Source organism: Parasteatoda tepidariorum, chromosome 2, assembly GCF_982258835.1.
Source record: "Parasteatoda tepidariorum strain Cologne lab strain chromosome 2, Ptep-v5.0, whole genome shotgun sequence".
In the NCBI taxonomy this organism is placed as follows: Eukaryota; Metazoa; Arthropoda; class Arachnida; order Araneae; family Theridiidae; genus Parasteatoda; species Parasteatoda tepidariorum.
In genome coordinates, this window is record NC_141756.1 from 95,564,205 (window position 1) to 95,577,287 (window position 13,083).

General features: G+C 30.6%; 1 protein-coding gene across 1 annotated transcript in view; it reads left to right on the forward strand.

Annotated features, from left to right (window-relative positions):
- The window catches only part of LOC107454068 (sodium/glucose cotransporter 4), a 45,388-nt gene that overhangs the window by 16,712 nt on the left and 15,593 nt on the right, over positions 1–13,083 (forward strand). Inside the window, exons 3-12 of the mRNA XM_043053681.3 lie at positions 1,467–1,571; positions 2,613–2,672; positions 2,772–2,876; positions 6,608–6,713; positions 7,647–7,727; positions 8,188–8,408; positions 9,748–9,883; positions 10,803–10,910; positions 11,724–11,874; positions 12,877–13,045. Coding sequence (XP_042909615.2) covers positions 1,467–1,571; positions 2,613–2,672; positions 2,772–2,876; positions 6,608–6,713; positions 7,647–7,727; positions 8,188–8,408; positions 9,748–9,883; positions 10,803–10,910; positions 11,724–11,874; positions 12,877–13,045 — 1,242 coding nt within the window. The remainder of the gene's footprint in view (positions 1–1,466; positions 1,572–2,612; positions 2,673–2,771; positions 2,877–6,607; positions 6,714–7,646; positions 7,728–8,187; positions 8,409–9,747; positions 9,884–10,802; positions 10,911–11,723; positions 11,875–12,876; positions 13,046–13,083) is intronic.

Sequence of the window (13,083 nt, forward strand, 5' to 3'; positions counted from 1 at the left end):
TTAGAAAGATTTATCACATCCCCAGGACATAGGGAGATTCCCAACTATCCCTCCTCAATTTTAATTTTGCTCTAGCAATTTTAACCACACCCCTCATTGATCAATGTCAAAAAAAGCTTGTAATAGATCTGAGACACATATATAGAGTTTAAATACGTAATACGCATGCATATATCCGCCTTTCAGCCATCAGGACACAATTGAAATTTTATTAACTGATCTTGAAAGTTGCCTCGATAAAGCAAAGTTTTTTATATGAACACAAAATTTGCTATTTTTTTTCTCCTCTCCTGAATGATTATGCTTTATTCAATTCATGACATTCACCAATCCTTCCCCCCACCTCCTTTCTTTAACTCTGTTTCGTCTCTTAAAGGAATCTATGCCAAATCAGTCTCTTGACCTTTCGAGTTTAATTCGTGTCACAGACAATCTGAGCTAAAAGATGCTTTTTTTTTTTTAACCTAGACTACAAAACAATAAAATGAATATAAGGTTTTTTTATAAGTGTAGATATATTTGTAACTGATTAGTGTGGAGACGAATTTTTTTTTAATTAAGAATATAGAATGTTAAGCAGCTTAGCAGTTTTGTTAGGTAAATATGCCTATAGCTCTATTATGAAGACGGGTTATTTCAGAAAGTTTTAAAAGCCTACATCAGTTTTTTTTTTCGCCACAAATTATTTTTTTCTTTAAAACATTATCAATACCAGCACGTTTTACGTGTTTCATCGGTAATAATTAATTTTATATATATTCAAGTCCTGCTCGGTTTAGTTTTTCATAACATAAAGAAGAAAAGTATTAAGTTTACTAACCTATTTTATAATTTTTTTTATTCAGTAAACATATTAGCAAACGAAACATTATTAATTATAATTAATGAGGTAAAATTTATTTTAAAACTAGTCTAATAATCGTGTTTTATTAATAATATGATTTGGTTTAGAAATAGTATTTTTTTACAGATATTAGTAACTGAATGAGGAATACTGTTACTTTTCTCATTTGTATTCCGCATTTATGCTAGAGGAAATTATTACTGTTACTTTATTCATTTCATTATCATTCATATTAGGGGAAACTATTTAAAACGTTCCAAACGTTTCGTAAAGGTAATTTTAAAATCCTAGGTAACAATCCTGAGGATCTAAAAAATTTCAGATTGACAATTGTTTAATCACATTTCCCTTTTATTTATTTTTTTAAACTCGGAAATAAATTAGAATTTCGGGAAGGCTATAAAAATCAAACGATAAAGGGTACCTTACACTTATAAAAATTCGGGCCAGTGGTTATGGGGGTATTAGGGTCTATTTACTTTTAATATTTTAAATAGAAATCCAATTCATTTTCAAAAACTTATTTCGCAGCTTAAATTTGCGATCTTGAATACAAATGTCAACTGATTTTGGCTCAAAATAGTCAATTTCGGCTCAACATAATGATTGTTTTCTTTTTCAGGTCGGTGCCTCTTTATTTGCAAGCAACATTGGAAGTGGTCATTTTATCGGACTGACGGGCTCAGCTGCCAGTTCAGGAATCGGAATTGCTGGATTCGAACTCAATGTAAGTTTGGTTTGGGAATTTTACGTCAAACTAGTGCATTATATGCATTAGTTTGGAGTTCAATGCATCATAAGAGACGGTCTGGGATTCATTTTTAAATTATGATTCTGACACAACATTTGCGCAGGCGCACTCTAGACTACTGCAATTTCGATCAGAGAGATCCTCAACATGCTTCCCAATTGCCCAGCACTGCGTAGACTTTATAAGCTCTGAAACTACCTGGAACATTGAAATAGATTTTGAGCAACTGGGATTGCAAAAAGTGTATTTTGCACAGTATTTATTACGGAAATACAATCTCCTGCCCAAAACGTGATAGACGAAAATTACACCCACCACAACAAAATAGCTGCCTCAAGGTATATATGAGCGTGAGTAAGGTACTGTTCCGTAGAATGTCCCTCGCAAAATAAATAAAAAAGATCGTCTGCACTAATTAATTTGCACCCGCTAGAACGGTTAAGATCGAGTCCTAAAACGAAAAGTTGCAATTATTATACATAAGTTATACAGGGTAGTCTGTTTTGTATTATGCTCCCTGCACAGTAAAATAAACGGGTGGCAGGTGTTTTTGTATGATTCGGAACAGCAACTTTGAATTTTTGAAGCGTTTTGGAACAATTTTATGCATTCGGAGCAGTTTGAAACTTCTACGCAATCTGGAAATTCAAAATATATTTTTTTTTTCAAATGTAGCATTAATTACGAACTATATCGAAAATATTCAGTAAGCAAAAACATTTTGGATAAAACGTTTCAGTCTACATAATAGATGTATGATGTCTGCAAAAAATTAAGGGATCCTTATACGGTAGATATAGTATTTAAAAGAGGAGAGGTAATAGAAAGGTTTCAGTTAACTGTGCAAAAACTTGTTTAAATGGATTGTTCGTTGATTCTCATGTGGTAAAATAAAACTTGTATGATATTTTTCAGAACATTTTTGTTTTTCGAAAACAAAAGTTTTGAGATAATTTTTACTCATGTACTGTTTCTTTCTGTACTTCGGTTACATGTTTCGTTTTTTTTTCTCCACAGGCTATGATGGTAGTTCTCGTGCTAGGTTGGTTTTTTGTTCCCGTGTACATGGCATCTGGGGTAAATATGTTTATTTCATTCTTTTCTATTTGATGTATTTCCATTCAAAGAATTTCTATTTTTAGAAGCTAATTAGCAATATTCTTGCCTATTTTTCAGGTTTATACAATGCCAGAATATTTACGTAAAAGGTTTGGAGGACAAAGAATTAGAATATATTTGTCAGTTTTGGCGTTACTGCTATACGTATTTACGAAAATTTCGGTATGTTCTTTTTTTTATAGTTCTATAATTAAATAAACAAAAGAATGTAATGGATATAAGAAAAAAAAGGTTTAAATTTCAGCATCATATGTAATATAAAAATGAAACGTTTCCAAAAAATACTGCTAACTCAATCATCTCATTTTTGAAATTTATCTTGAAGAAACAAGACATTCATGTTAAGCATTATAAATTAATGATAAACATAATATTTTTTCTCAGAATAAAGGAATATATATTTTATTATTTTATCTTTATGTATTAATGAATCCATATATTTTTATCATAAATTAAATGATTGTAATATTACTAAACTAAAAAAAGTAGTTAACCCTTTGACGCCGGTGTCTCTTTTATAAATTTTTCTCTGACGCTCTGCTTGCGGACAAAAATATATTTTGGTATATTTTTATTATAAAAAAATAATCTAATCGTTGCTAAAAGAAATTTATATTATCTGAATTATCCTTGCACTAAAATATAAAGTTCAACAAAATGTAATTTGACTTTTTTTTCGTATTCTAACATTTGTCAATTAAAGAAATTTCAGTCATGAGTAACTGCTTCACTTAGATCTAAATAATTGTAAATTAATGCTAATTTTTTTAAAAAATATATTGTTTGGAAGTGAGTTGTGTTTAAAAGATTTTATCTTTATATAAAAAAAATAAAACACTGCTATTTCACGCTGTATTTCATAACCAAAAATTATTAAAACGCTAAATATAATATTTTTCACTTATTTTGATCTAAATTAAAACAAAATAATGAAAAAAGCGAACAAAATATTTTTAACAAAAATTCTACTTTAAAGAGTTAAAACAAAAACAAAAAATATCAAGTTACTCTCAGCTTATAAATACTCTATCATTTTTTTTCTTCATCAAGGTACTTTTCACATTACTTTACCAAGTTATGAGTTTTCGCAACATCGAAATAATTAATAACACGAATTTTGAAATATTAGATCAGTGTTTGAATTTATAATATTTTTGATAGTTTGAACTTAAATTACCAATGATTGAAAAATTACAAAACATATACATAGCAGTAAACATAAAGCAATAAACACAGCGTTTAACAACTGATAAGAAAGAAAATTTCATTCACTCTCTCCCTTTTCTTGGAAGGAAATGAATACAATAGTATATCATATTTATCGGAATAAAAATTTTTTCCGCGTAATTTCCTGCTTATTATCAAAAACAATATTTTTAAAAGAGGGAAACGAACGTATTTTTTATTGATTATCTATAAAAAATATGGTTTAGTGAAAATATTGATTATGAATAAAAAAATATTATTCATTTTTCAATATGTACTAAGTTCGAATGTTAAAATAAATAAAGAAAATAAAGAAACACAAAGTTTGATAGATACATGTAAGAAGTTTAATAGATACATGTAATTCCAAATTTGGTAGATAAGTATACATATTTTTCCTGAGCTAAGTTAAAAATTTTTAAAAAAAAAAATCAAAATTGGTTGTAAAAATATTTTAGAATAATTTTTTCTTATACAAAAAGCGTAATAAAAAATATTAATTATAAAAGTGTATAAAAAGATTAATCTGATATTTTTTTAATTGTACACAATGTGGAAAATATTTGTTATATAATAAATAATAACAGGCATGCCAATTTCTTAGACTCATAGATAATTTCTACATTTTTTAAATGGTAGCTAATAACCAAAAAATGAATTTTAAGATGGTAATAAATAAAATAAATTTAAAAAAATTAATAATTGATAGCAAAAGTGTAGCATTATTAGCATTTATTTATAGAGGTATAGTTTGACTTTCATAACTGTGCAACACTGTAAGACTAGGCATTAATCGTTCATTATTGCAACAGTTTCACAATTTATTATAGTAACGATTTCATTTTGAATCTTCTTAATTTGTCGGGGAGACTTTTTTTCCATTTAAAGTGGTAGCCTAATGTATGTTTTAATTTTGTTTAATAAAGTTTATTTATAATGATTTTAACCGCCACTACGTACAATTAATTTTTAAAATGTATAAAAGACCTAACAACATTATTTAACAGCATTATCGGGAGTGAATTGGAAATAATTATCAGTTACAATTGTTGAAAATTGTGATATCTCTCCCACTATAATAATTCCTTATTTTAAAAATGCAAAAAAATGACAGTTATACAGAGATTTCATACAGATATGTTTTTTTCTCTTTTTTTAAGAAAATAAATACTAGTTGGAGGTCCAAAATTTAGTAAATGGTTAAGTTAGTCTTATTTCCGTTTTCAGTATTAAATTCTTTCAAGACCAGTGAGAACTCTATACAAAATATGCATAGTTGGTATTTTTGTGCTTTTTGAGTATGATTGGCTTTATTATTAATAATACTTATATCATCGCAACATATAAATAATTGCAGAGTGCGGCAAAAGTATCAAACAAGCAATTTTTAATGTATTTTTCAAAAAAGATAAATAGACTAACAACATATAACAAATAAATAAACTAACCACATATAACAAATAAATAAATTTAATAGGAGTAGAATTTTACTAATAAATTCAATTGGCTTCAAAAAGGCTGCCTTTTGCAACGATAATGAAGCGCAAACGCTTAGTAAAATATCCAACAATGGACATCAAGTCTTCTACCTTTTATCTATCCCATTCCATCCTAAGTGATTGCTTCAGAGAGTTTACACAATTATGTGGTTCAGTGCAGATCCTAGATTCCAAAATAAACCATACCATTCATCGGATTGAGATCTGGGGAGTAGGGTGACCATTCTTCAGAAAATATTATATCCAGAAATTGCACTTTGCGCCCTTCTTACTTCTTCACCTTGTGAGCTGGTTCTTGGTCTTGTTGAAACATCTAGTTTGTCTTGGGATCAATTGCTGAAAATTTAAATAATTGTTTATGACTCTGCTCCGCTGCAAAAAGCAGCCTCTTTCAGGCCAGTTGAATTTATTTATTTAAAAAAAGTCTCCTCCTTATTATTTGTTATATTTTGTTAAATTATTTATTGAAATTAACTAATTCATATAATTAATTAATTAATTCATTCATTCATTTAATTAAAATTACATTAAAAATTGCTTGTAGGGGTTTTGTGAGGGACCTGCCTCCTTAAAGTATCATCACGTGATGCTTTAAAGAACTGTCTAAATCTAAATAAATTCTGCCTGATAATTTTTTTTTTACTATTAAAGGAAAACATTTTTCGCAGAAAGCATATATATTGGTTAAGCATATATATTTAAACAAGGAAAAAAAAACGCTCGTTGAAGAAAAACGTATCTAAAAAATCCTTGCCCCCGAAAGAGAAAAGAATAGCTTTCGGTAAACGGTGGTTTTGGAATTCAATTAAATCCATTAAATGTAGAGATCACATTGCTATCAAACAAAGAACAAACAGAAAAAGTAAAAGTTTAAGAACACAAATAGTCAACAATACGAAGCTAACGTATAGTACAGAATCAAGCTAAATACTTCAAAGAAACCCCAGTAAAGCAAAAAAGTGAAAACGCAGCAGGCATCTTTCTTCAATCCATAAGTTTCCCAGCACTCCAATATAGTTTGAAGATAAATTTTTGTAGCTAGTCATTCTGATCTATGGTTGAATATTAATGTAAGACGGAAAAGCGGAAAAACTGGTAGTAAAACCATTCAACTTCTAGCTGGTTGTCGGGAGGAGTAAAATAAGCAAAGAAAATGCTTGTTATTCATGTGTTTAATATTTCTTTCAGGCAGATCTGTATGCAGGTGCTATTTTCATTAACCAATCAATTAAGCTCGATCTCTATGGATCTGTTTTATCTCTTCTTGCCATAGCAGGCATATTCACGGTCACAGGTAAGTCTATTTTACATTGCCACATCTACCTCTAACACTTTATTTTTAGATAAGACACTTATTCCCATTAGGATTAATAATGAATTTAATCATTTCTCAAAGACCATGCTCTGTTAATATGTAGATTAAAAAGTTAACTGTAACATAATATTAGTTGACTGCAAATCTTTAGTTCATGAGATCATATCAAATTTAAAAATTTAATTTCATGGTCACGTTTGGAAATAAGCAATATTTAAAAACTGTACAGAATTGTCTTTAAACTTGCTGTTGTTGTTGTTAATTTACGTCGCACTGGAGCTGCACAGTGGGCTATTGGCGACGGTCTGGGAAACATCCCGAAGGATGATCCGAAGACATGCCATCACAATTTTGATCCTCTGCGGAAGGGATGGCACCCCCGCTTCGGTAGCCCGACGACCTGCGCGCGAAGTCGAGCACTTTACGGTAGCACAGTTTAACGAGGACCAATACCGCACACCCTCGGTCCCTACGCAGACTGATCCAAGTGGTCACCTACCCGCACAGTGACCGTAGCCAGTGATGCTTGACTTCGGTGATCTGCTGGGAACCGTGTCTTAACGATCAGTCCACTGCGGGACCTTTAAACTTGCATATAAGTTCAAAATTAAAGTGCAAAATTGTCAACTTCTTCAGCCCCTGTTGAGGTGGGAGATTTCTTTTTAATATTTTAAAGTGGTACTAAATTTCCCTTATTGGTTAATTTTTGATTTAATAAATTTGTGATTCATGAAAATTTTTATTAATTTTATAACCACTACATGCATACATTTTAGGTTAATAGCGTTGTGAGATTAAAATATATATGAACATTGGAACATGCGCATCACAAATTTAAATCTTTGTCATTTAGTTGTTTAAAAGAAGATGACAAGATCAATAAGTGATTAGCAATAATTTGTTTTATTACAGGTGGATTAACAGCTGTTATTTGGACGGATTTCGCACAAACTATTCTCATGGTTGTTGGAGCCCTTGCCTTGTCTATAATGAGTAAGTGTTTACCTCTACATTTTGATTCTTTAAAAAATATGTTCAATATTGGTTCACAGGATATTAAGACTTAAATATAGCATAAAAGCAAGTCAAAAGTACTCGTGAACAGTAAATATTAAACATAATAGGTTAATATTAAACATAATAGGTTAATATTAAACATGATAGGTTAATATTAAATAAATTTATAGGATGATTATAATTACATCTAATAATAATGTTGAATATGGTCTATCTAAAGTATCCGTAGCTTAATTGTAAACAAGTATTAAACAAAGCTGAATGTTTAGCATAGACGAGAGTTTCAGATAAGTTGAAAGTAGCTGCAGTTTCTTTCTGCACACCAATTGCTAATTTGAATGCGATACACTGGATCTATGTCTTACAGCTTTTGTTGATGAGAATAAAACATAATGCAAGTCAAAACTATTACTCATTTTTTTAAACATTTTTTCAGGTTTTATAAAAGTTGGCGGGTATTCCAATTTGATACAAGACTTCAAAGATGTTCCAATCAATGATACGTACTTGGGATTTGGAGTCAACAATAAGTCCTGCAGCGCTATTCCTGACAATTACATGAGTTTGTTGAGGTCCCCAAGCGATCCTGATCTGCCTATGACCGGAATGATATTCGGACTTACCATAAGCGCCATCTGGTATTGGTGTTCTGATCAAGTAAGTGTGCATTAGGTATGGTTTAATTATGCCTCTTTCCGGAATAGTATGCTATCACAGTGAATTTTAAATGAACTACACGAGGGCCTTCAACATCTGAAACTGTCACATTATCGAGATATTTTATTCCATAAATTTTTAAAATCTGGCCTTGCTTTGAATATCGGTACAACGGTCTGTAGCGCATGAGTCCACTCCTTTTCAGTGTCAACCTCTCCGGAAAACAAGCCATTCAGGTTCACGGGAATATAAATATTTATGTTTAGATTAGATATCAATTAATTGTGATATTTCAGAACTAAAGTGATGGTTAAATGGAGGTATCTAAGTCTAAGCATAAATGCCCCACCAGTTTTTTTGATAAAGTTACTTTTTTACATCACTACTTTGGAGGTTTTGTGACAGTAGCTACGATGCCAACTGCTTAGCTTAGTGCAAAAACTTTAAGAAGTGGTAAGTGGCAGATATTTAAAAACCAAAATTGTTAGATTTTTGGTCGGTTTTGGCAAAGCTTGGAAAAGCTCATGACGAAAGACACAAATTGGTGTTATCGATGAATTTCTGATTCCCTTATACAGAGAGGTGTGTAACACAACTTGAGATCAAATGATTTATGAAAACAAGAATCATACATTGAAACACGAATTTTGCTACCACTAAAAAGAATTCTCTCAGAGCGGAACAAGTTGGGATCTCTTCTGTAGGCAGCAAACCCACTACCTGCCAACCACAATGATCTACATACCTGCCAACTTTTAATCCCTTCCATTATGATTTTTCCCAGTGGTATTAAAATGGAATAAAAATTTCAATTTTAAGCAAAAAAATACGTTGTATTTGAAAAAGCTTAAGCTGCCTATCATGATGGTAACGCATATTAATATATATGCTTAATTTTTTTAGGAATAGTGGTGATGAAAATCCTTTAAAAATTTAGTTTATAAAAGAAAAAATAGTATATATTTACTACCACTTTAAATATAAAAATAAAATTTTACGCCAAATGCGTAAAAGTTGGCAGGTATGGATCTAATACAAACAGTGCTCAAATTCACGATGAATTGGATAGGGGCAGCTTCGTGGACCAGATGCGCAGCTAAGGCGCAATGCTAAGACTCTTCTGTAGGCAGGAATGCGTTTATTAGTACTTTACCATGCCTACCAACTTTTATTCTTTCCGAGGATAACTTTCCCAAGTAGAAGTGAAATACCAATTTAAATATAATTTCCTCATTTATTTAATCTGATCTGAAACGAATCATCATGAGACTATCAAACTTTTATACAAATGTTTAAACCATTAATATGTTCTGGTTGCCTATAGTGATTTTTCGTTTAGGTCATAGTTCAGAGAGCTTTATCTGCAAAAAATCTCTCACATGCCAAAGCCGGATGCATTTTGGCTGGATATTTGAAACTTCTGCCTCTATTCCTCTTGATTTTTCCTGGAATGGCTGCCAGAATTTTGTTTCCAAGTAAGTAGGCAGCCACAAACTACCTCTAGCACTCGCACGCTATTTATACTCTATTTCCTTTAGAAATTTTAATAAAACTTGAAGAAAAACATAATTATTTCTTTCTTATTTCAGAGAAAAATGCTCATGGAAACTTTTGAACATTCAACAAATTATTAATTGAATCTAACGAATTGTATATTTTAAAAGCTAAAATCTTTCTTTTTTGAAAATAAGAAACTACTGCTGCTTCATAAAATTTTCGCCCAGCTCTCTTCTTACACTTAAAACTCGAAAATTATTTGATGAAATACTATTTTAAGTGATGAATATGCTTTGGAGTAATTTGATTTTTTAGAGAAATATCCAAGCAATATTTTGATATCAGAATGTCATTAATAATGTCGTTAGTTTTTTACTTATTTATTTTATCTCTAAGCGGAATTTTTTGTGTGCCGGTTTTGAGTTTTACGTTTAGTGATAAATATTAACAGAAGAATTATGATCTTTTTTCTTTTGCGAACATGCATTCTTATGTATGAAAATGAGCAAAGGTGATACAACTTTATTTAAAGTCCGAATTATTTCTGGAGAAATAAAATATGCAAAGGGAGACTGAACTAACGATTATTGTAAAGTAAAATAGATATTTAAGGATAAAGTTAGAATATTAAGCAAAAATAAGGCAGACGAAGGTGCTTAGATCGCAAAGAGATCTGAAATTGTATTAACAGTTTCTGAAGGTTATAAGCAATAGCTCCTTGTAGTTTCTAAAATAAGATAGTTTAATATTTATTCTTAACTTAAAAATTCAGACTTATTTTTTATATTTTATTACTTCTTAAGCTCAATAACGATTATTCTATAACTCTCTATGTTAGGTGGGCCTCTAAAATGTAAAAAAATCTTAAACTTTGAATTAATTATACTTTTATTTCAGATGAAGTGGCATGTTCCAATCCAGAAAAATGCAAAGATATCTGCGGTAGTGAACTCGGCTGCACAAATATAGCCTATCCGAAACTAGTTTTGGAACTGATGCCGGCAGGTAAACTTATATAATATCCTATTCAAAATGAAGAAGAAAATCGTAGAGTAATTTTAATAATAATCATCAGATTTATTTTGGAGCATGATATTCCAACTTTTAAAGAAATGTTTTTATTTTAAAAGGTAAATACTCGTTTCTAAAACTACAAAATATATATATTTTTTAAAAAACTCGAAGTTTAAACTTACGTATTTTAACATAATAAATAGTCTACATAATATGCATAGTCTTAAAATTTAAAAAGTCTACCAGAAATTTATTTTTTATCGAACTCTTTAACAACAGACATCCAAGACTTTGGAAAAAATTATCTCTGTGATATTAGATGGTTATGATGGACCTACATCATGACCATCATGGTCTCTACATCAAACCAATGAGAAGCAATCCCAGTGGTAAGAATTAATCTTTCCATTTTATAAACGGCTTTAAATTCTGCATCCCATATCTTTAAATTATACCTTCCAGACCAACAAAAATCTTGAAACCGATATTTAGGCCCATCTCACATGACTCGCAGAGGAGTGAACTATGTTCATGATAAAAGAGGTGGCTCCTTATTGGTTTATAAACCAAAGCTTCCACTGAGAAGCTTCAAACGCTTTTGAAAGATAATATTTTTAAATTCTTTTTACCCATATTATACAAATGCTTAGACTTTTCACGTTAAAAAGTTACCATGCTTGTACATATATCGTTTGGCTTTTCACTCTATCGTTTTTATTTCTTTTCTAAGGCGGCCCAATTGAAATTTTATACAAATGACCCACGTACTTTGCCAGCAAATAAACATTTCGTTTTTTCATGCAGGTGCTCGAGGCCTTATGATATCCGTCATGCTAGCAGCTCTTATGAGTTCTCTGACTTCCATTTTTAATAGCAGTTCCACCATTTTTACCATAGACATCTGGAAAAGAATTCGAAAAAATGCTTCTGACACTGAACTCCTCATCGTTGGAAGGTCAGTAGAAATTATTTCATAATTACTAAAAATAAATGCCTTTTTGAAAAATAGTAATAAGTCGATAAATTTTAACTATCACCAAATTATAAATGATTCGCTTATATGCATATTAGAATTATTAATCATGCGTAGATGTTTATAAGTTTTGACAAAATTTAAAAAAAAAAAATTATGTTTATTTTATTTTCACGGAAAAATCATCCGCAAATAAAATTAAAATTGGAATTTATATTACAATACATGGAAAACGAAAAAAAGATGAAGCATTTAGTTTAAACTGATTTCCTTACCCCTTCTCCCGAAGTAGTTTTCTAACTAGGCACAAGTACAATTTTCGATTTTATGTAACAATAATGTTTAAATTATATAAACAATAATAGTACTCTTTTTACACTCCACTAGAGCTACACAATGGGATATTGGCGACTGTCAAATACCCCTGAAGACCAACTAGTAAACATCCCCGAGGTTCAAAATTTGAAAGGAAAAATACCGAGACATCCCTGAAGATGATCCGAAGACATGTCAACACAATTTTGACACCTCTGCAAAGAGGGTGACTCCCCAGCTTTGGTAACCCGATGACCTGAATTTTAAGTCAAGATCTTTACGGTAGAAAAATCTAATGAGATCAATACCGCACACCCTTGGTCCGTTCTCAAACTGATCACCCATCCGCTCAATGAGAATTGCGAGTAAAGCTTGACTTAGTTGTTCTTCTGGGAACTGTGTCTAACGACCAGTCAATTTATTTTATTACTATACCGTTTAAGAATTAACGCTTTTATCTGAGATATTAAATTTCAGACTTAGACTCAAAAAATTCTATAGTCTCGCTCTTTTCTATTAAATCAAAGAATTCGAATCTCCACTAGTGTGCTCGAGTATTGAATAATTATCAATAATAAGAATAAATTAATAAAAAATAGAATAGTCGTTTTATTTGCGGATATATAAAGGTTTTATTTAAGACGTGAGATGATTTTATTTTATTTTTAGGCTGTTTGTGGTCTTCTTGATTGTGGTGAGCATAGTGTGGATACCGATTGTTCAAGCTGCACAGAACAGTCAACTCTTCCACTACATTCAGAGTGTCACTTCATTTTTAGCTCCACCTGTCTGCGCTGTTTATATACTAGCCATCATATTTAAAAGAGTCAACGAGCAGGTAATGGTCACTTTTACAAGATGTTTTAAAATAAGTAA